The 23,975-nt window shown below is 42.9% G+C and overlaps 1 protein-coding gene across 3 annotated transcripts in view; it reads right to left on the bottom strand.

The window, feature by feature from the left end:
• MARVELD2 (MARVEL domain containing 2) overlaps nucleotides 1-23,975 on the bottom strand; it is a 35,350-nt gene that overhangs the window by 4,340 nt on the left and 7,035 nt on the right. For 2 of the 3 annotated variants that reach the window (XM_064375782.1, XM_064375783.1), the window contains exons 3-5: nucleotides 23,388-23,423; nucleotides 6,327-6,481; nucleotides 5,905-6,076 (exon numbers count right to left, since the gene is read on the bottom strand). In XM_064375782.1, the coding sequence (XP_064231852.1) occupies nucleotides 5,905-6,076; nucleotides 6,327-6,481; nucleotides 23,388-23,423 (363 nt within the window). The remainder of the gene's footprint in view (nucleotides 1-5,904; nucleotides 6,077-6,326; nucleotides 6,482-23,387; nucleotides 23,424-23,975) is intronic. The other variant, XM_012462208.2, reaches the window with a different exon arrangement.

Genomic DNA, 23,975 nt, shown 5'->3' with positions numbered 1-23,975 from the left:
ACCTCAAAGGGTTGTAAGAAGATTCACTTATTTGAAATGATCCTTATAAAGTGCTTGCCACATAATAACCACAACATTTGCTATTATTATGTTCATCCCCTTTGGAAAGTTTATCCCTTTGGAAAGTTCTTTTTCGTGTTATTAGGTGTTGGGATTAAGCAGTTTGAGAGTATGCAACTTTTGAAAATAGCTAATATAAGGTTCCTTGTAATTTCATTCTAAGTTTTAAAATAAATATGAACTTTGTTAAGGAGTTGAACAGTCTATTCAAAGAGAACAGATTACTACAGCAATGCCCTCATTCATCAATGCAAGCCTATGCATAGAGATTGTCAGACACTGCAAACCTAAAAAATAAACAAATATAATAATTCAGAGTTGTTTTTTTTTTTCTGGAGACAGTCTTGCTCTGTTGCCCAGGCTGGAGTACAGTGGCACAATCTCAACTCACTGCAACCTCCACCTCCCTGGCTCAAGCTATTCCTGAGCCTCAGTCTCCCAAGTAGCTGGAACTACAGGTGTGCACCATCATGCCCAGCTAATTTCTGTATTTTTAGTAGAGACAGGTTTTCACCATGTTGGCTAGGCTGGTCTCAAACTCCTGGCATCAAGTGATCTGCCCGCCTTGGCCTCCCAAACTGCTGGGATTACAAGTGTGAGCCACCGTGCCCAGCCAGTAATTTATAGTTCTAAAAGCTTGCCCTATGCCTGTAATCCCAGCACTTTGGGAGGCCAAGGAGGGTGGATCACCTGAGATCAGAAGTTTGAGACTAGCTGGGCTGACAGAGTGAAACCCTGTCTCTACTAAAAACACAAAAATTAGCCAGGTGTGGTGGCTCACGCCTGTAATCCTAGCTACTCAGGAGGTTGAGACAGGAGAATCGCTTGAACCTGGGAGGTGGAGGTTGCAGTGAGCCAAGACCGAGCCATTGCACTTCAGCCTGGGAGACAGAGTGAGACTCCACCTCAAAAGCAAAAACAGGAAAAATAAATATATAAAATAAAATAAAATAATAAAATAAAAGCTTGCATGAAAATCTTTTCCATCACTGATCCATACTGTTTTCCCAGTATATTTTCTTTTTTTTTTTGGGTGGGGGACAGGGTCATCTCTGTTGTCCAAGCTGGAGTGCAGCGGTGTGATCACAGCTCACTGTAACCTCAACTTCTTGGGCTCAAGTGATCCTCCTGTCTCAGTTTCCCAAGTAGTTGAGATTATAGTGGTATACCATTAGGCCTGCTAATTTTAATTTTAATTAATTAATTTATTATTAATTTATTTATTTATTCATTTTTGAGATGGAGTCTCACTCTGTCCCCTGGGCTGGAGTGCAGTGGCGCAACCTCAGCTGACGGCAACCTCTGCCTCCTGGGTCCAAGTGATTCTCCTGCCTCAGCCTCCCGAGTAGCTGGGAATACAGGTGCCCACCGCTATGCCCAGCTAACTTTTTGTATTTTTAGTAGAGATGGGGTTTCACCATGTTGGCCAGGCTGGTTTCAAACTCCTGAACTCATGATTTGTCCACCTCAGCCTCCCAAAGTGCTGGGATTACAGGCGTGAGCCACTGTGCCCGGCTGCTAATTTTTATGATTTTTTGTGTGTAGACGTGATCTTGCTATGTTGCTCAAGTTCATCTTGAACTCCTGGCTTCAAGCAACCTTTCTGCCTTGACCTCCCAAAGTGCAGGGATTACAGCTATGAGCCCCCTTGCCCAATCTATTTTAATTCTTTTTTTTTTTTTTTTTTTGAGGCGGAGTTTCGCTCTTGTTACCCAGGCTGGAGTGCAATGGCGCGATCTTGGCTCACCGCAACCTCCGCCTCCTGGGTTCAGGCAATTCTCCTGCCTCAGCCTCCTAAGTAGCTGGGATTACAGGCACGCGCCACCATGCCCAGCTAATTTTTTGTATTAGTAGAGACGGGGTTTCACCATGTTGACCAGGATGGTCTCGATCTCTTGACCTTGTGATCCACCTGCCTCGGCCTCCCAAAGTGCTGGGATTACAGGCTTGAGCCACCGTGCCCGGCCCTCAATCTATTTTAATTCTTCAGTCTCTTTTACATACTGAGATCATGAGTATTTGTGTTTTGAATGCTTGCCAGCAGTGAAGATAAACCTGGTGATTTAATTGTAATCTGTAATAACAGGTTCTGGACAAGGAATAAACTTGCTGCTGGGGTTAGCACTACTGTGCTGGAGACACAGGCAGAGATAAGCTGTAATATCTATCTAGAGTCTGTCACTGAATTTAAGGAGTGGTGAGGACCAGAAGGATTATTTGGAGTAAATATTTCTATTTTATGGGTTCAGAAAAGTTATGTGACTATTTTTCAAGGGTGCACAACCATGTCTGTGAGAGAATCTGTGCCTCGAAACGGGCTCAATGGGCTTTGAAATGCCTCACAGCTTCGTGGGGACATGGCGGGAAAATGAATGAGCCTGTGGACCCTTGCCCGGGGCAAAGCTCAGCCTGTGACCAAGGAGAAGCTAACTTTTGTGATACAATGTATATTTCTACTTTAGATAAGGACTAGAGGATACACTGATAATAATAACCATGGGCTTGCCATTTGGGTTACTTACAAGCCCTGTCTTGTTAAAAATCACAGGTAATGGCTGTTGTTGATACTGTGTGGAAACATCATGGGAAGACTTGGTCTCAGCCTGTACTGTAATCAGGACCCTCTTGATTTCCCAACTGCAGACCATGTGCTGCAGCCCTTGTGCATTCATACAAAGCATACAAGCCAGACACCACTGGGGGCTGGCTCAAAGATTACAGGTCAGGATTGTCTGCATTATTTTCTGCGACAAGCCTGCTCTTCCCAACCTGTGCTGATCCAGATTCCTGGGGCCTCATGCCTTCCTGCACTCCTTTGAGAGCCTCTAAACCAGGCCACCCTTCTTAGACCTGTGGGCCTTGCTTGTTTTCCAAATGGTACTGACATTCAACCTCAATATTTGCTGAATTTCTCTTGCTTCCTGGTACTGGCATCTCTTGGCCAATACCATTCCATTGCTCCAGGATTAGGAAAATGTCACTGCAACATACATTTGGTTTAGCTAACTCATAATGATAAGTGATTTAAATGTACACTTAACAGTCTGTGGTTGAAACAAAGACACTCAATTAATACGGGTTCTTGGGTAAAAAATTTATATGTGTGTGTGTGTGTGTGTGTGTGTGTGTGTGTGTGTGTCTTCACATACATAAATTTGAATTTTTTTTTTTTTTTTGTGTGTGTGTGTGTGTGTGATGGAGTCTCGCCCTGTCGCCAGGCTGGAGTGCAGTAGCGCGATCTCAGCTCAGTGCAGACGTGTACCACCACGCCCAGCTAAATTTTTTGTATTTTTAGTAGAGACTGGGTTTCACCATGTTAGCCAGGATGGTCTCCATCTCCTGACCTCATGATCCGCCCACTTTGGCCTCCCAAAGTGCTGGGATTACAGGTGTTGAGCCACCACTGTGCCAGGCCTGACATTAAGTTTTAAAAAGTTGTGTTTTAAAAATTTAATCATACAAGTAATAAGATTAATACAGCCTCTTTTAAAAAGCAGATTATACAAATATTTATGGCGGCATTATTTATATTAGCTAATGAGCTGAAATGACTCAAATGTCTATCTCCTGATGAATGGACAAACAAAATGTGGTATATTCATAGAGCAGAATATTACTCCACCACAAAAAGGAATAAGTATTGGCTTATGCTAAAATACAGATGAACTTGAAAACATTAGGCTAAATGAAGAAGCCAGACACTAAGGATTTATATAACATGTTCAAACTAGGCAAATCTATTCAGACAAAAAGGAGATTAGTGGTCATCAATGGTTGGATAGGTCTGGGAATGGGAAATAACTGCTAATGGGTATAGGGTTTATTTTTTCTTTTCTCTTTTTTTTTTTTTCTGGAGGCAAGGTCTCTCTCTGTTGCCCAGGCTGGACTGCAGTGGCGTAATCTTGGCTCACTACAACCTCCACCTCCTGAGTTCAAGTGATTCTTCTGCCTCCACCTCCCAAGTAGCTGAGATTACTCAGCCCGCCAACACGTCCAACTAATTTTTGTATTTTTAGTAGAGATAGCGCTTCACCACATTGGCCCAGCTGGTCTAGAACTCCTGATCTCAAGTGATCCTCCTGCCTCAGCCTCCCAAAGTGCTGGAGTGATGAAACTCTTCTGGAATTTGAGTGGTGCTGATTGCACAACTTTGGAACTATACTAAAATTAACTGAATTGTACACTTTAAAAGGGTGGATTTATGATATGTAAATGAGATCTCAACTAAAAACAGTACATCTGGGCCAGATGCAGTGGTTCATGCCTGTAATACCAGCACTTTGGGAGGCTGAGGTGAGCGGATCACCTGAGGTCAGATGTTCAAGACCAGCCTGGCCAACAAGGTGAAACCCCATCACTACTAAAAATACAAAAATTAGCTGGGCGTGCTGGCGGGCGCCTGTAGTCCCAGCTACTCGGGAGGCTGACCCTGAGGCAGGAGGATTGCTTGAACTTGGGAGGCGAACACTGCAGTGAGCTGAGATTGCATCACTGCACTCAAGCCTGGGTAACAGAGCAAGACTCCGTCTCAAAAAAAAAAAAAAAAAAGAGTATATCTGACTAAAAAAATGGCACAGGTTATAAGGAATCCCTATTTCAGAGATACAAACATGTGAAAAATGTGGGGGAAAAAAGAACACTACAAAAAAGCTTAAGTCCCCTGTAATGATCATTTCTATTCCAGTGCTCCTCTTTGTCATGATCATAGCTGTCAGTCTGGTCTGTGCCCAGTAGCTCACATTTGTAGCATCATATCTCATATCTGCTCTTTTTTATTTTTTTGGAGACATGGTCTTACTCTCTCCCTCAGGCTGGAGTACAGTGACACAATCATGGCTGACTGCAGCCTTGACCTCCTAGGCTCAGGCAATCCTCTCACGTCAGCCTCCTGAGCAGCTGGGACTATAGGTGCATGTCACCACGCCTGGTTAATTTTTATATTTTTTGTAGAGACGGGTTTTACCATGTTGTCCAGGCTGGTCTTGAATGCTTGGGCTCAAGCCATCTGCCCACCTTGGCCTCTCAAAGTGTTGGGATTACAGATATGAGCCACTGTGCCTGGCCATATCTGCTCTCTACTCTTACTCATTGGGCGCTCTGCCTTTGGGCCTGGGGTGCTAACTGCTGGGCTCTGGCTTAGCAGGGGAATGCAATGCCCCTGGTGGCTTCCCTACACTCCGCCCTCCCCTTTGTGAATAAACCTTTGTAAATTATCCTAGCTTGAATGTGCCATCTGTCTCCTTTGGGACCCTGACTGACTTAGTATGTATCTTAGGCAAATTTATATTTTACTTAAATAAGAATATAAAATATGAGTAAGCACAGAGTGAAAAAAAGAAAAAATACTGTTTAATAACTGAAAACAAAAGATATTAAGTTACACAATTTGAACTGTCATCCCAACTAGGCACCTTGAGGATCTCAAATACTTTCCTGGACACAGAAAGCAGATGTAAATGGTTATACATTTTTTTAAAGCCAGATTTTATGCTGGACGTGGTGGCTCATGCCTGTAATCCCAGCATTTTGGGAGGCCAAGGTGGGTGGCTCACTTGAGGCCAGGAGTTTGAGACAAGCCTGGCCAACATGGTGAAACCATGTTTCCACTAAAAATACAAAAAAATTAGCTGGGTACGGTGGCACATGCCTGTAATCCCAGCCACTTGGGAGGCTGAGGCAGGAGAGTCACTTGAACCCAGGAGGTAGAGGTTGTAGTGAGCCAAGATTGTGCCACTGCACTCTAGCCTGGCAACAGAACGAGACTCTGTCTTACAAAAACAAAAAGCCAGATTTTATTCCTCCTCTAGATTTCAGTGGTTCTCCTAGGCAGTGGCACACACTAACCTGCTGGCTTTCTGAATGATGTGGCAGTCTGCTCATCACTGCATCCAGCTCATCAAACTTCCTCAGGACAGCTTGAACTTCTGCAGACAGCTCTTTGTACTCTGAAAACTGGTCTTGGAACACAGCTTTATAGCGTTCTCGCTCATCATCTGTCTGAATCACAGGGTATTTTCTGGGGGAAAAACATAAACTAAAGTTATAACTGTTTCACTAAAAGAAGCTGAATGGGAGATCAGCTTAGCTTATTCCATACTGATCATATTGTACCTTCAATTCAATGTATCACCTTTCAGGTAACAAACGACTATTTGCATACATGGTTTTAAGAACAGAGTATTAACGTGGAGACAAACTGGAAAATGAAAGGCCCAAATGGGGCCCCTCGACTTCTACCCTGAGGAAGAATTCAGACTGATACTTACGCCACATAATCGGGCATCACGATAGGTTTTGGAATGTGACCTGGGGGGATGTGTCCACTCAGTAGTTCAGGTTTCATTTTTGCTGTTCTCAATTCTTTGGAATTAACTTCTGATTCTCTTTGTCTGTCACCACTGGTGGCCATTTCACACTGCAGCTAGGGAGAAAAAGGGGATTTATTAATAAATAGAGGTAGGAAAAAACCCTCTGAATTTATTTAGAAAATGGGGAGGAAGGTCAGGTAGGGTGGTTCAAAACTATAATCCCAGTATTTTGGAAGGCCAAGGCAGGAGGATCACATGAGGCCAGGAGTTCAAGACCAGCCTGGCCAACATGGCAAGACCCTGTCTCCATAAAAAATTTAAGGCCAGGCGTGGTGGCTCCTGCCTGTAATCCCAGCACTTTGGGAGACCAAGGTGGGTGGACCACTTGAGGTCAGGAGTTCGAAACCAGCCTGGACAACATGGTAAAATCCCATCTTTACTAAAAATACAAAAATTAGCTGGGAGTGGTGGTGGGCGCCTGTAACCCCAGCTACTTGGGAGGCTGAAGCAGGAGAATCGCTTGAGCCCAGGAGGTGGAGGTAGTAGTGAGCCAAAATTGAACCACTGTTCCAGCTTGGCAACAGAATGAGACTCCATTTTAGAAAAAAAAAAATCTAGTAGGTGCAATGGTGTGTGCCTGTAGTCCTAGCTACTTGGGAGTCTTGGAGGCTGAGGTGGGAGGGTTGCTTGAGTCCAGGAGGTGGAAGTTACAGTGGCTGTGATTGCACTACTCCACTCCAGCCTGGGCAAGAGTGAGACCTTGACTCAAAAAAAAAAAAAAAAAAAAGAAGAAGAAGAAAATGGGGAGGAAGACAGGAAGAAGAAAAGTGAAAATAGGAGTTAACATTTCACATCACAATTACATGTTTTATAGTCACAAAGTTGTTCTGAATGTTTCTGTAATAGATAAGGGAATCACATTTGGGATATGGTAATACACAGTAGGTAAAACACACTCCAGCCCCAACTGTGGACATGTCAAAGGTGGTTGATGCAATGTCAAATATACAGTCTTAAGAACTTACCTATTTAGAATTTACACCTCAACTAACCATAAAAGAATAAAAAATGTAATTCAAAATAAATTCAGGGATAAAAATGGAACAAATCTACTTAAATGCAAAGAGAAAGTCATGATACTGGTAATTTGGGATGATTTAATTGCACATAGCCACTGAGTGGATTACAAAAGGAAATGAGTTACATTGTTTTCATTATATGAAGAGAGAAAGCAAGCAAATTCACTTTCAGAAAGAAACGCTTCCTAGTCGTATTTTTTTTTAATGAGATGGAATCTCGCTCTGTTGCCAGGCTAGAGTGCAGTGGCACAATTTCAGCTCACTGCAACCTCCAGCTCCCAGGTTCAAGCGATTCTTTCACCTCAGCCTCTTGAGTAGCTGGGACTATAGGCATGCACCACCATGCCCACCTAAATTTTGTGTTTTTAGTAGAGACGGGGTTTCACCATGTTGGCCAGGATGGTCTCAATCTCTTGACCTCAAGATCTGCCCGCCTCGGCCTCCCAAAGTGCTGTGATTACAGGCGTGAGCCACTTAGCCCGGCCGATTATCAGTAATTTTTTTTTTTTTTTTTAAAGAGACAGGGGTCTTGTTATGTTGCCAAGGCTGGTCTTGAACTCCTGGCCTCAAATGATCCTGCTGCCTCCGCCTCCGGCTCCCAAAGTTATTGGGATTATCAGTAATTTTATATTATTTTCATTTCTTTTTTTTGAGATGGAGTCTCGCTCTGTTGCCTGGGCTGAGTACAATGGCGTGATCTCAGCTCACTGCAGCCACTACACTACTCAGCCTCCCGGGTAGCTGGATAACATACAGGCGTGTGCCATCATGCCTGGCTAATTTTTGTACTTTTAGTAGAGACAGGGTTTTGCCATTTTGGCCAGGCTGGTCTTGAACTCCTGGCCTCAGGTGATCCACCCGCCTAGGCCTCCCAAAGTGCTGGGATTATAGGTGTGAGCCACTGCTCCCAGGCTAATATATTTATTAAAAAAAATTTTTTTTTGAGACAAGTTCTTGCTCTGTCATCCAGGCTGCGTGCACTGACATGATCATGGCTCACTGCAGCCTCATACCCCTGGGCTCAAGTAATCCTCCCACCTTAGACTTCCAAGTAGCTGGGACCACCATACCAGATAATCTGGCTAATTTTTAAATTTTCTGTAGAGATTAGGTCTTGCCATGTTGCTCAGGTTGGTCTCAAACTCATGGATGCAAGTGATCTGTCTGCCTTGGCCTCCCAAAGTGCTGGGATTACAGGTATGAGCTGCTGTGCCTAGGCTTAATTTTTTTTTTTTTTTTTAAAGAGACAGGGGTCTTGTTATGTTGCCAAGGCTGGTCTTGAACTCCTGGCCTCAAATGATCCTGCTGCCTCCGCCTCCGGCTCCCAAAGTTATTGGGATGACAGGCATGAGCCACCATGCCTGGCCTGGATTTTTAAATGTAAGGAGGATGTTGCTGGGACCACAGAGGAAGGGCAGAAGATGTCTTCAACTTGCCCAAGTACTCCTAATCTGTGATTCCCTGAAAAGGGCTATTACAATCCTAGATGCAAGAGATGGTGGTTTAAGTCATGCTAGTTTCTTTTTTTTTTTTTTTTGAGACGGAGTTTTGCTCTGTCGCCTAGGCTGGAGTGCAGTGGCACAATCTCAGCTCACTGCAACCTCCACCTCCTGGGTTCAAGCAATTCTCAGCCTCCTGAGTAGTTGGGACTACAGGCACAAGCCACCACACCTGGCTAATTTTTTTGTATTTTTAGTAGAGACAGGGTTTCACCATATTGGTAAGGCTTGTCTCGAACTCCTGACCTCAGGTGATCCACCTGCTTCGGCCTTCCAAAGTTCTCAGATTACAGGTGTGAGCCACTGTGCCCAGCCAAGTCACGCTGGTTTCTAAACAGCAGAGCTCTTAGAGGCCCTTTTAGTAAAAATTATGTGTTCAAAAGAGAGAAAGAGAACACAAGATGAAATAGCCTAGAGAGGAAGTCTCAGACAGAAAGGAAGTATCCGAGATCATGCCATTGCACTCCAGCCTGGGTGACAACAGCGAGACTTCATCTCAAAAATAAATAAATAAAATAACAGAACTGAGGTTCAGAGAGGTCAAGTAAATTCTCCAAGGTCACATAACTATTAAGTAGAAAAGCCACAATTAAAACCCAGAACTGGGCTGGGCGAGGTGTCTCATGCCTGTAATCCCAGCACTTTGGGAGGCTGAGGCAGGTGGTGGATCATTTGATGTCAGGAGTTCAAGACCAGCCTGGTCAACATGATGAAACCCTGTCTCTACTAAAAATACAAAAAGTAGCTGGGTGTGGTGGTGTGCGCCTGTAATCCCAGCTACTCATGAGGCTGAGGCAGGAGAGTGGCTTGAGCCAGGGAGGTGGAGGTGGCAATGAGCTGAGATTGCCCCACTACACTCCAGCCTGGGTGACATTGTCTCAAAAACCAACCAACCAACCAACCTAGAACTAGGCCAGGTGCAATGGCTCATGCCTATAATCCTAGCACTTTGGGAGGCCAAGGCAGGAGGACTGCTTGAGTCCAGATGTTTGAAACCAGCCTGGACAACATAGTGAGACCCTGTCTCTACAAAAAAATTTAAAAAATGATTTGTCTTGTTCTTTTGCCCAGGCTAGAGTGCAGTGGCATGACCTCGACTCACTGCAACCTCTGCCTCTAGGTTCAAGCAATTCTCCTGCCTCAACCTCCTGAATAGCTAGGACTACAGGTGTACACCACCATGCCTGGCTAATTTTTTGTATTTTAGTAGAGATGGGGTTTCACCATGTTGCCCAGTCTGGTCTCCACCTCCTGAGCTCAGGCAATACACCCACCTTGGCCTCCCAAAGTGCTGGGATCATAGATGGCAGCCACTATGCCCAGCCAAAAAATAAGAAATTAACTGAGCATGGTGGCATGCACCTGTAGTCCAGGTTACTTGGGAGTTTCAGATAGGAGGTTCACTTGAACCCAGGTGGTCAAGGCCGCAGTGAATCATGATCATGCCACTCTACTCTAGCCTGGGTGACAGGGTGAGGCCCTGTCTCAAAAAACAAATAATAATTAAAAAAAAAAAACACAGAACTATTTGGTTCATTGATACTTTTCTTTTGAGACAGAGTCTTGCTCTGCCACCCAGGCTACAGTGCAGTGGCAAGATCATAGCTCGCTGTAGCCTCAAACTCCTGGGCTCAACCTATCCTCCCTCCTTGTCCTCCCAAAGTACTAGGATTACAGGTGTGAGCCACGATGCCTGGCCTGGTTCACTGATAATTTAAATGAAAGAAACTTGTTTACTTAAATGTATATTGCTCATATCCTGAAGTTGCCTGAAGTTCTAGTAGCACATTAGAAATGAGCTTGTGAAGGACAGGGCAAGCAATGCCAACTGCTACTGCAAAGTACGATCGTGCTTGGGAACATGATTCCTCTTAGGAGCTGTAACCTCCCTCCCCTCTACTGACCCCTTAAGCCTTCACGCAATGCTTGCTGAACTAAACTGAGAGTGGCTTGGGAGGGCCCCTATTTCACTGCAAATAAAAAACAAAACAGGATTTTAAAACCTTCATCTTCATCTTCTTGCCAGGCAGCTTTAAAACTCCTTTGTTTCCTGATTTCCTTACCCCGAAACTGGCTTTGGGCTTTGGTTTAACATTAGCTCATTCTAAAAACCACTAGCACTTAACTTACCAAATAGCACACCCCTTAGATTGGATTAGGTGTGGAGGCTGCTAACCAGCCCTAGGGGAAGGTTATGAAAAGGAAAAGCTCTCCAACCCTGGCTCTAGATGGAACAGAAGCCAGATCACCTAGATGCAGAAAGCATGCCTCACCACTCGGGCTCGACATCTGCAAAAACCTGAGTGGCGAGCAGAGTACCCTGAGGAAATGAAATTAAGAAGGATATTTTTAGGGAATACATTTGGAAGTTAGTATTTATTCTGCTGTGTTTCTTGCTGATTAAGATGCCATTTTTTCATCCTAATGAATTCCTATATATTTAGTCTTGAAAATGAATAATGGTATCAAACATTAGGGGAAGCATTTTTGGCTTGAATAAATGAATTTCTAGTTCTGTTTAACTTCTGTTTCCTTTTTTTTTGGACCCCTATATGAACACATGGTTTAACTTCTTCCTTTTTTTTTTTTTTTTTTTTTTTTTTTTTTTTTTAGACAGAGAGAGAATAGGAAGGAGGAAAAAGGAAGAGAAAGAGAGAGACAGAATGGGGAGGAGGGAGAAGGAAAAGAAAGAGGGAGAGAGAATGAGAGTATTGCTTTCTTGCCCAGGCTAGAATGCAATTTAGTAATGGGTATTGAAAACCTCTTTTATACTGATAATTATACTTAATGATGTAGTCAGGAAGGAATAAGGGAAGAAGATAACTAACAAACAGCCAACCAATATTTAGTTTAAACCTATGAAATGCTATGCGATTACTGAGGAGTGATTTACTTCCAATTATATAGTCACCTTTGGAATAGGTGTGAGGTGGTAATGTATGTTTTGTGTATTTGAAGTGGAGAGTTCTATAAATGTTTATTAAGTTTACTTGTTCCGGGTCTGAGTTCAAGTTCTGAATATCCTTGTTAATTTTCTATCTCGTTGATCTATAGAATCGTTAGCTCTTCTTGTTGCATTGATCCTTTTGCCATTATGTAATGTTATTCCTCGCCTCTTTTGATATTTGTTGCTTTAAGGTCTACTTTATCAGAGGCGAGAATTGCATCTCCTGCTTTTTGTTTATTAGTTTATTTTTACTCTCTGTTTGATTGGTAAATATTCCTCCTTTTCTCTGAGTCTTTGTGTATTGTTGCATGCAAGATGGGCCCGGATGCAGCATACCGATGGGTTTTGGCTTTTTATCCAATTAAAATATATATAAGTTTAATACCGGCGTTTGATGCTAGCTGGCTGTTTTGCCCATTAGTTGATGTAAATTTTTTATTGTGTTAAGGTTCTTTGCTTTTTGATATATTTTTGGAAAGGCTGAAATTGGTTGTTCCTTTATATGTATAGTGCTTCTTTCAGAAGCTCTTGTAAAGCAGGCCTGGTGGTGGTGAACTCTCTAAGTACTTGTTTGTTCGCAAAAGATTTAATTTTTCCTTCGCTCATAAAGCTTAGTTTGGCTGGATAGGAAATTCTGGGTTGAAAGTTCTTTTAAAGGCTGGGCGCGGTGGCTCAAGCCTGTAATCCCAGCACTTTGGGAGGCCGAGGAGGATGGATCACGAGGTCAAGAGATCGAGACCATCCTGGTCAACATGGTGAAACCCCGTCTCTACTCAAAATACAAAAAATTAGCTGGGCGTAGTGGCGCGTGCCTGTAATCCCAGCTACTCAGGAGGCTGAGGCAGGAGAATTGCCTGAACCCAGGAGGCGGAGGTTGCAGTGAGCCGAGATCGCGCCATTGCACTCCAGCCTGGGTAACAAGAGCGAAACTCCGTCTCAAAAAAAAAAAAAAAAAAAAAGTTCTTTTAAGGATGTTAAATATTGGTCCCCACTCTTTTCTGGCTTGTAGGGTTTCTGCTGAGAGATCTGCTGTGAGTCTGATAGGTTTCCCTTTATGGGTAACCTGACCTTTCTCTCTGGCTGCCCTTAGTATTTTCTCCTTCATTTCAACCCTAATAAATCTGGCGATTATGTGCCTTGGGGTTGGTCTTCTTGAAGAATATCTTTGTGGTGTTCTCTGTATTACCTGGAGTTGAATATTACCCTGCCTTGCCAGGTTGGGAAAGTTTTCCTGAATGATATCCTGAAGAGTATTTTCCAACTTGGATTCATTCTCTTCATCACATTCAGGTACACCTATCAAACGTAAATTAGGTCTTTTCACATAGTCCCATATTTCCTGGAGACTTTGCTCATTCCTTTTCATCCTTTTTTCTGCATTCTTGTCTTCTCGTTTCATTTCACTGAGCTGGTCCTCGACTTCTGATATCCTTCCTTCTGCTTGATCAATTCGACTGTTTAAACTTGTGCATGCTTCGCGAAGTTCTCGTGTTGTGTTTTTCAGCTCCATCAATTCACTTATATTCTTCTCTAAATTGTCCATTCTCGTTAACATTTCGTCAAACCTTTTTTCAAGGTTCTTAGTTTCTTTGTATTGGGTTAGAACAAGTTCTTTTAATTCACAGAAATTTCTTATCACCCACGTTTTGAAACCTGCTGCTGTTATTGGAACACACGTGTAATCTATTAAGCCTTGTTCCATTACTGATGAGGAATTGCGATCCCCTGTAGAGGGAGAGGCATTCTGATTTTGAGTATTCTCTACCTTTTTACGCTGGTTTCTTCCCTTCATTATATATTTGTCCGTCTGTCGTCTTTATAATTACCGACTTTCTAACTGGGTCTCTGACGTCCAACTTGTTGATTCCCTGCACCGAAATCTGAGCAATCCACTGAGCCGACCCAAACAGCGGTGTTAAGATTGATGGTGCTTTTCTGCCCGGGAATCTCCGGACTCTGCACCAAGAACTGGCGTGCTAAGGCACCAGCAAAACCGCCACGCCGGCCACAAGAGTCGCCCTGGCGACCCGTGGAGCTCCTCCACTGGGAATCTCCTGGTCCGTGAGCAACCAATATTCGTCTGAAAGTGTGGCGTCCTCTCGTTCTTTGCGCTTTCACTGGGAGGTATGTGCCCGAGCTGCTAATCATCAGCCATCTTGGATCTCTCTCCTGGTTTAACTTCTAAATGTTTAACTATCCAGATCTTATGGCACTGAGGAAGCTGCTAACAGCTTATTAATTCTCTGGACCTCGGCACCAGCCCCAGCATGAATCTCAGATCTCCTGGTCAAAGTCACTTTGATCAGAGGGTTCATTATTAATTTGTTTTCTAGGTAAAATTTTTTCAAGCAAGAACTAATCATTTTTCTTACTTGCCCATCTCTAAGAATTCTAAGAATTACCTTTTAATATAGAAAGGGAGCCTAACGAAATCAGAATACATCCATATAGACATTTCATCTGCTTTAGATTTATTTTAGTTATTTATTTTTGAGATAGAGTCTCGCTCTGTTGCCCAGGCTGGAGTATAGTGGTACAATCTCAGCTCACTGCAGCCTCTGCCTCCTGGGTTCAAGTGATTCTCCTGACTCTGCCTTGAGAGTAGGTGGGATTCCAGGGTTGCCCACCATGCCCGGATAATTTTTTGTATTTTTAGTAGAGATGGGATTTTGCCATGTTGCCCAGGCTGGTCTTGAACTCTTGATCTCTGGTGATCCACTTACCTTGGCTTCCCAAAGTGCTAGGATTACAGGCGTGAGTCACTGTGCCTGGCCTAATTTTTAAAAATTTTTATGGTCCTTTTTCTTCTGCTCTTTTTAGATTAACCTTCCTGATCATCAGTTTGGAAAACTCCACTGGGAAAAGCTTTTTTTTTTTTTTTTTTTTTTGAGACAGAGTTTTACTCTATCACCCAGGCTAGAGTGCAGTGGCATGATCTTGGCTCACTGCCTCCTGGATTCAAGTGATTCTCCTGTCTCAGCCTCTCAAGTAGCTGGGATTACAGATATGCACCTTCAAGCCTGGCTAATTTTTGTATTTTTAGTAGAGATGGGGTTTCACCATGTTGGCCAGACTGGTCTCAAACTTCTGGCCTCAAGAGATCTACTTACCAAAGTGCTGGGATTACAGGTGTGACCCACCACACACGGCCTCTATTTGGAAGAAATCTAAAACTACATATCAGACAAAGAATTAAGTCCTTGTTAGGCTTTTGTGGGAAGGCTGCATTAGACTCCAGCATGGGAAAGGCCACTCTTAGACAGTACTCTTGATGACAGACATGTCAAAGGAAGGGGGAAAATGGCCCAGTCGCCAAGATTAATATGACCGTTCTTTGCTTCCAGCAAAAACTAGTCTAAGTAATGTTATGGATTATGGATACAATGATTAAATTTTCAACTTAAAAATGGGCTGAATGAATATCTGTCAGGTTAGAAACAGGGAGAACTAGATATGTGTTTCAGTATGCATTTATTTCTCCAATTCTTGATTCTCTCTCCCTTTGAATATAAAACATAATAATGCACAGACTTCTCACCTCAAACCCATACCATCACCTTCCATGCCCACATTAGATTCTGCCTTTTCTCACTTATAATATAAACCTGCTTAGCACTTAGAGTTTTGTCAGAATTTGTTGTTGTCTCTATGTGATCTTACTTTATATCTATTATTTCTTTTAAAAGTGATCTTATTTGCTTTTTTTTTTTTTTTTTTTTTTTGAGACGGAGTTTCACTCGTTACCCAGGCTGGAGTGCAATGGCGCGATCTTGGCTCACCGCAACCTCCGCCTCCTGGGTTCAGGCAATTCTCCTGCCTCAGCCTCCTGAGTAGCTGGGATTACAGGCACGCACCACCATGCCCAGCTAATTTTTTGTATTAGTAGAGACGGGGTTTCACCATGTTGACCAGGATGGTCTCGATCTCTTGACCTCGTGATCCACCCGCCTCGGCCTCCCAAAGTGCTGGGATTACAGGCTTGAGCCACCGCACCCGGCCCTTATTTGCTTTTTAAAAATTATATTCATTAAAACCAAAAACAAGCAGGGTCAGCCTAGTATTAGACCAAATAGCAAGCAGGCAACTGAAGCTCAGAGAAAGTAAGCAACTTCCTCAGGATCACACAGCTAGTAAGTAGCTGACCTAGTAGTTAAATTAAGATTGTCTGACTCTTTTTCTTTTTTTTCTGACATGGAGTCTCACTCCATTGTCTGGCTGGAGTGCAGTGGTGTGATCTCGGCTCACTGAAACCTCCGCCTCCTGGGTTCAAGCGATTCTCCTGCCTCAGCCTCCCAAGTAGCTGGGATTACAGGCACACGCCACCACGCCCAGCTAATTTTTCTATTTTTAGTAGAGATGGGGTTTCACCATGTTGGCCAGGATCATCTGATCTCTTGACCTTGTGATCCACCCTCCTTTGCCCCCCAAAGTGCTGGGATTACAGGCGTGAGCCACCATGCCCGGCCTAGACTGTCTGATTCTAAAGCTCACTTGCTGGCTGGGCGAGGTGGCTCATACCTGAACAGTAATCCCAGTGCTTTGGGAGGCCAAAGCAGGAAGATCACTTGAAGCCAGGAGTTCAAGACCAGCCTGGGCAACACAGTAGAGACCTCTTCTCTACTAAAAATTATTCACAAATTAACAGGTATGGTGATATGCGCCTGTAGTCCCAGCTACTTGGGAGGTTAAGGTGGGAGGATTGTTTAAGCCCAGGAGTTTGAGGTTGCCCTCAGCCTGGGTGACAGAGGAAGAACTTGTCTCCAAAAAAAAAAAAAAATTATAAAGTTCATTTCCTGTTATCATGCTAGTCTGACAATTCTTTCCTACTATGAACTAGGAAGGAGGCAGGTGAGAATCATGCCCACCCAGTGAAAACCTGGATGTCCTGATATTTTCTTTCTTTCTTTTTTTAAGACAGGGTCTCACTCTGTCGCCCAGGCTGGGGTGTGGTGACGCGATCTGAACTCACTGCAACCTCTCCCTCTGGGCTCATGTCATCCTCCCACCCGAGCCTCCTGAGTGTCTGGGACTACAGGTGCGTGCCACCACACGTGGTCCTGATATTTTCTGCCAAGTTTCTCATTGGTAAGTCCTATAGGGATTCCTTGATTAAGTCATGAAGTTCCCTCTATAGGTCTGCTTTTAGAGTATTCACAGTGATCCACCTCCAGGAAAAAAGACCTCTAAAAGGATGCTCTTTGGCTTTAGCTCCCATATCTTGAAAGACTAGAAGTTACCTGGATTGATATGATATCCAATGGAGTCCTAGGAGTGGGAGTTCTCATATCTGCTAGGTTATTCCTGATTATTCTGGGACCTCTCAGTATCTGGGACCCTACAATACATGCTGAACATTCTGAGCACCAACCTTCTAGGGCAGCCAGAAAGAGGTACCCTAGAACTGTCTGGGAGAATCTTCCTAATCCTGCCCATCTATGAGCCTGCATGAGGTACATGCTTACCAAACAATGACCCTGACCACCCTATCATTTGGGGCATCTTTCTCCAACTTACCCAGGCCATTCAGGTTGACTCTGTACTTAATCCCACCTAGAGAGAATGACCAGGGAGCTCATAAATTCCACCCTGGCCAAAAATGACCCCCACTGCCACATCATTACCACAACGCAGCCCAGTGAGACAGCCCTGTCCAGCCTAGTGCTGAGTAGTCAGCCTCTACAAAGTGTACACTTTCAACCTCCTAAAGCACACAGATTCTTCTCTTCTGCCCCAAGGATGTTTGAAACACACTTTTTAATGTTAGTACTCTGGGCTGGGCATGATGGCTCATGCCTGTAATCCCAGCAATTTGGGAGGCTGAGGCGGGTGGATCACTTGAGGTCAGGAGTTCACGACCAGCCTGGCTAACATGATGGAACCTCATCTCTACTAAAAATAAAAAATTAGGCTGAGTGCAGTGGTTCACTCTTGTAATCCCAGCACTTTGGGAGGCCAAGGCAGGCAGATCACGAGGTCAGGCGATTGAGACCAGCCTGGCCAACATGGTGAAACACTGTCTCTACTAGAAATACAAAAATTAGCTGGGCATGGTGGCGCATGCCTGTAATCTTAGCTACTCAGGAGGATGAGATAGGAGAATCGCTTGAACCCGGGAGTCAGGTTGCAGTGAGCTGACATCGCGCCACTACACTCCAGCCTGGCGACACAGCGAGACTTCATCTCAAAAAATAAAGCAAAATAAATAAATAAATAAATAATTAGCCAGGTGTGGTGGTGCATGCCTGTAGTCCCAGCTACTTGTGAGGCTGAGGCAGGAGAATCGCCTGGAGCTGGGAGGCAGAGGTTGCAATGAGCTGAGATTACACCACTGCACTCCAGCCTGGGCAACAGAGCAAGACTCTGTCTCAAAAAAATAAAAAAATAATGTTAGTAGTCTGTCCCACTAACCCTGATTTTGATATCACCTGTTAACAAGAATGTCAGCTTTTAGAAAGTAAACTTCCTATGCGTAAGTTTTAAGTCCCCTCTTTCATTATAAACAGTCTATCTAATCCTGATTCACCTTCTAAACCAAAGTCCTTTTAAACTCGTTATTTTCTATGCAGGGAACACTATTTTAGGACTGTCACTGGGCCGTGATGTAGCCATGATGATCGTTCTTAGCCAGGGGGAGTTTATGAATTTCTTCAGAAGGGTGGGATTTACATTACTGACAGTCCTGAATGAGTGTTGGCAATGACTCTCCCAAAGCCATCCTTATGAGGACTCCCAACTGGGAAGACTCCTCCTTCCATTTACTCAAAATCACTTATATCTCTGTAGTCACAATGGAAAGCAGCCCATAGGATCATTATGGAAGTTGCATTTAAATCTCAAACGGCCAGTGTTAGTAATTATTTAATGTCAGCCTTATATTGCTCATCTTGATACTTAAAATAGGTATTTATTAATTTAATTTTTTAAAAACTTAAAAAAACTTTTTTGAATAGGTAATCTCTACACATAGTTAGCTGGGTGCCCACCTAAAAGGAAACCACGTATATGAGTTTCAGGTTATCTAATAGTATATTTGACAGCTTAAAAATGAGTATCTTCCTCATTTAACTTAGTCTGATTGTTAGTACCACTGTCATTGAGTTAGAACGAGTGTAATTGAAATCCTGAGAGCAATGAATGCTGAATAAATGGATGTAAAACTAACTACAACACAAGGCTATGGGAATCAGAAGTTAAAACAAAGCATAATCAAATCAAATCAAATCCTCTCCTTTACACAAAATATGAGTACTGTAATTCTATGCCCAATGTTTAAGCTATATGGATTTATAGCAGTGGGTGTGGGTCCATGCTGCCTTGTGAGACAAATGTTTCCATTTTCTGCAGACCAGCTAATGTCAGCCTTACTTGTCCCACACCTGGTCAGTTCAGACTGGTCAGGTATCCCTTGATTTCTATTTTTTCTTCCTTTTTTTTAAAGACAGGGTTTCACCATGTTGGTCAGGCTGGTCTTGAACTCCCAACCTCAGGTGATCCATCTGCCTTGGCCTCCAAAGTGCTTGGACTACAGGCATGAGCCACCACGCCTGGCCCCCTTGATTTCTAAGAATTTATGGATATCCAGAAACATCCTTGCAAAGTTGTTGAGCCTTCTTAACAGCAATAAATGAGTCCACACATATCAGAAATAATTTAACTCAACTGACTCATCAAAAAAAAATGTGACTTCCAGTGTGTATTCTGATGTTTAAAAAAAAAAAAGTGACTAATTACAGGTTTTCAAAAAATGCTTTGACCAATTAACAATGTTGAATTTGAGACATCCAATAAACTGCTTTCCCCAGGAGAGGTGAGAGAAACAGCAATCTGTAAGCAAATTATTTAGTTTAACTTTACAGTCTTTTATGATCTCTCTCATATACATACATATCTTCACAACCGTCACACTCTGCTAATCTTTTGTACTTTTTTTTTTCCCTTTCCACTAGATTTGTAAGCCCTTGGAAACTGGAGATGATGCTTCTTGTAATATTCATATCACAAGTCACAGCCTAATTGGCACATGTCTAGTCAATGAATGAATGAATGATGACATTGATGCATTAATCACAATATCTTGGACAGACTCCTTTATCTACTTCATAAACCTCTTATTTCAGTATGAATCATTTATTCAAAAAGAGTCTCATAATATGGAGAATACAGTTAAAAGGTATGTTATAAAAGGTTTTTTTCAACATAATCACTTAACACAGGCCTTGCACAAATGATAGTTATTAGAAAGGAAAATGTAAACATAACACATGAAAAAGGCAAAGATGACATGAAAAATGCTCAACCTCATACCTGATAGAGAAATGCAAATTGGCTGTCGTGGTAGCTCATGCCTATAATCCCAGCACTTTGGGAGGCTGAGGCGCGTGGATCATGAGGTCAGGAGTTCAAGACCAGCCTGGCCAACATGGTGAAACCCAGTCTCTACTAAAAATACAAAAAATTAGGTGCCTGTAATCCCAGCTACTTGGGAGGCTGAGGCATGAGAATCGCTTGAACCCGGGAGGTGGAGGTGGAGGTGAACCGAGATTGCACCACTGCACTCCAGCCTGGGCAATAAGAAGGAAACTCTGTCTCAAAAAAAAAAAAAAAAAAAGGGAGAGAAATGCAAATTATACCTCATAAGATACTGCTTTTCACCTAACAGATTGACAGATGGCAACACATTTTCTAATAAACTGTGTTGGTCAGGGTGTGAAGAAACCTGTAGCACTGTTTGAAGTGAAAACTGGGAAAATCTCTATTGGACCATTTGGCAATGAAAATAAAAAGATACATCCTTTTGATGCAGGAATTCACTTCTCAGGATTTATCTGTCAAATGTACTGGTACATATATGGAATGAAGTACATACCAGTAGGTATTTGTATGTATATGGTTATTCACTGTAGCATTGTTTTTAATAGTGAAAGACTGGGCCAGGTGCAGTGGCTCACACCTGTAATCCCAGCACTTTGGGAAGCTGAGGCAGGTGGATCACCTGAGATCAGGAGTTTGAAGACCAGCTTGGCTAATATGGTGAAACCCCATCTTTATTAAAAATATAAAAATTTGCTGGGCATGGTGGTGGGTGCCTGTAGTCCCAACTACTTGGGAGGCTGAGGCAGGAGAATCGCTTGAACCTGGGAGGCAGAGGTTGCAGTGAGCCAATATTGCGCCACTGCACTCCAGCCTGGGTGATAGAGCAAGACGCCATCTAAAAAATAAAAAAAAAAAGCCTGGAAACAACCTAAACGCTCATTACAGTTAAATAAATTATGATACATCCACATAATGCAATACTATACAGTTACTAAAAAATACAGAAACTCTTTACATATCACGAAGAAAGCATCTTAGAAATATACTGTTAAGTGAAACAAACAAGGGACAGAATGTGTGTAGCACCGTACCATTTGTGTAAAACGGAAGGGAGAGCAAGTAACATAACACAGGCAGGGGAACTGGGAAGCTGGGGTATAGAAATGAGATGATTTTGAATTATAGACCCTTTTGGATTTTCAACCAAGTAAATATTCTCCCTTTTCAAAGAAAAACAAATCCAAAGATTGAATTCTCAACTCCTCGCTAAGAAATAACGTCCAGTATCTTAAAAAATATATTTTTAATGAGGGTAAAATTATGATTATGAAAATAAATTATTACATATATGTAAATAATGGTAACAGCATCTCAGTACTCTCAGAAAACTTGTGGGGTAGGATTCATTATTATTATTATTTGAGACAGAGTCTCGCTCTATTGCCAGACTGGAGTGCAGTGGCACAATCTCAGCTCACTGCAACCTCTGCCTCCCAGGTTCAAGTGATTCTCCTGCCTCAGCCTCCCAAGTAGCTGAGACTACAGGCGCCCACCACCACGCTAATTTCTGTATTTTTAGTAGAGATGGGGTTTTGCCATGTTAGCCAGGATGGTATCAATCTCTTGACCTCATGATCCGCCTGCCTAGGCCTCCCAAAGTGCTGGGATACAGGCGTGAGCCACCGCTCCTAGCTCAAATTATTATTATTGCAATTTCACAGATGAAGAAACGAAGGCATAGAAAGGTTAATTTGTCTACTGCCACATAGCTGATAAATTATGAAATATAAATTCTCTGACACTACAAAATTTGGCATCTTTTTTTAAAAAAGCATTATTATTATTATTGTTAATTTCTTTTTTTCTTTTTTGAGATGGAATCTCCCTCTGTCACCCAGGCTGGAGTGCAATGGCAAGGTCTTTCAGCTCACTGCAACTTCCACCTCCCGGGTTCAAGCGATTCTCCTGCCTCAGCCTCCCGAGTAGCTGGGATTACAGGCGTCTAATTTTTTGTATTTTGAGTAGAGACGTGGTCTCACCATGTTGGCCAGGCTGGTCTCTAACTCCTGACCTCGTGATCTGCCAGCCTCGGCCTCCCAAAGTGCTGGGATTACAGGCATGAGCCACCGCGCCCGACCTATTAATTTCTTTTTTAACTGTCCTGTGAGTGTAGTAAAAAATTTGGCATCTGAGGCCGGGCGCGGTGGCTCACGCCTGTAATCCCAGCACTTTGGGAGGCCGAGGCGGGTGGATCATGAGGTCAAGAGATCGAGACCATCCTGGCCAACACGGTGAAACCCCGTCTCTACTAAAAATACAAAAAATTAGCTGGGCACGGTGGCGCGTGCCTGTAATCCCAGCTACTTGGGAGGCTGAGGCAGGAGAATTGCCTGAACCCAGGAGTCAGAGGTTGCGGCGAGCCGAGATCATGCCATTGCACTCCAGCCTGGGTAACAAGAGCGAAACTCCGTCTCAAAAAAAAAAAAAAATGAAAAAAAAAAAAAATTTGGCATCTGAAAGCAAGATGAGAAGGATACAAAGAACAGCACAGAACTTTAAACACAAGTGAAAAAAGTTTGGGAGAAATCACTTTCAGTTTTAAAAAATTAAATTTTAAACATATGTTGGATTATGTTGGTTCTCCTGAACCAACTTTGTTCACTTGCATACATTTTCATCTTACAAAATTAAAAGAAGCTATACTAGGATTGTTTTATTTGGTCCTTTTAGTATCAGGAAAAAAGCTCAAAGTCCAAATATGAACTTAATGTAATAACTGTACTTCCTTTTCTTTTTCTAAAGCAGAGTCTTGCTCTGTCACTGGAGTGCAGTGACACGATTTTGGCTCACTGCAACCTTCATCTCCTGGATTCAAGTGATTCTTGTGCGTCAGCCTCCCCAGTAGCTGGGATTACAAGCGTGTGCCACCATGCCCAGGTAATTTTTGCATTTTTACTAGAGACGGGGTTTCACCATTGTTGTTTAGGCTGGTCTAGATCTTCTGGCCTCAATGCTCTGCCTTCCTAAGCCTCCCAAAGTGCTGGGATTACAGGCGTGAGCCACCATGCCTGGCCAATAGCTACATTTCACAGATGTATAATACTACTATGTAGATAAATAGACATAAGAGAAAAGTATTTAACAAATCTAAAGCATAATGTGAAATAAAATTTATTCTTACCATTTTCCTTTTCGATGACAATGATGGCTCCTGTATCTGGAACAAAAAGTTTGAATAATTTTTCAAAGGCATGTGAAGCTACTTTGCAAATATTTTCATCTATTTGCATTTATAGCCCAATCTCAATTTTAGGAGGTTGATCCTCTACTTGTGGGTGTTTCTCATCTTTTTTTTTTTTTTTGAGACAGAGTCTTGCTCTGTTGCCTAGGCTGAAGTGCAGTGGCGCTATCTCGGCTCATTGCAACCTCTGCCTCCTGGGTTCAAGCCATCCTCTGCCTCAGGCTTCCGAGTAGCTGGGATTACAGGTGCCCGCCACTATACCCGGCATATATATATATATATATATATATATATATATATATTTTTTTTTTTGTATTTTTAGTAGAGATGCAGTTTCACCATGTCGGTCAGGCTGGTCTTGAACTCCTGACCTTGTGACCCACCTGCCTCAGCCTCCCAAAGTGCTGGGATTACAGGCGTGAGCTACCGCACCTGGCCTCTCATCCTCTTTTTGCTTAGGTTTTGAAGGGCCAGTGGAGAACTGAGAAGAGGGATAACTGTAATTCCCTGTCAATCAGGGGCATAGCA

Source organism: Aotus nancymaae, unplaced genomic scaffold (genome assembly GCF_030222135.1).
Source record: "Aotus nancymaae isolate 86718 unplaced genomic scaffold, 86718_ANA_hifiasm-v0.15.2.pri h1tg000014l, whole genome shotgun sequence".
Classification (NCBI taxonomy): domain Eukaryota; kingdom Metazoa; phylum Chordata; class Mammalia; order Primates; family Aotidae; genus Aotus; species Aotus nancymaae.
This window is presented reverse-complemented; position numbering and strand designations above follow the sequence as displayed.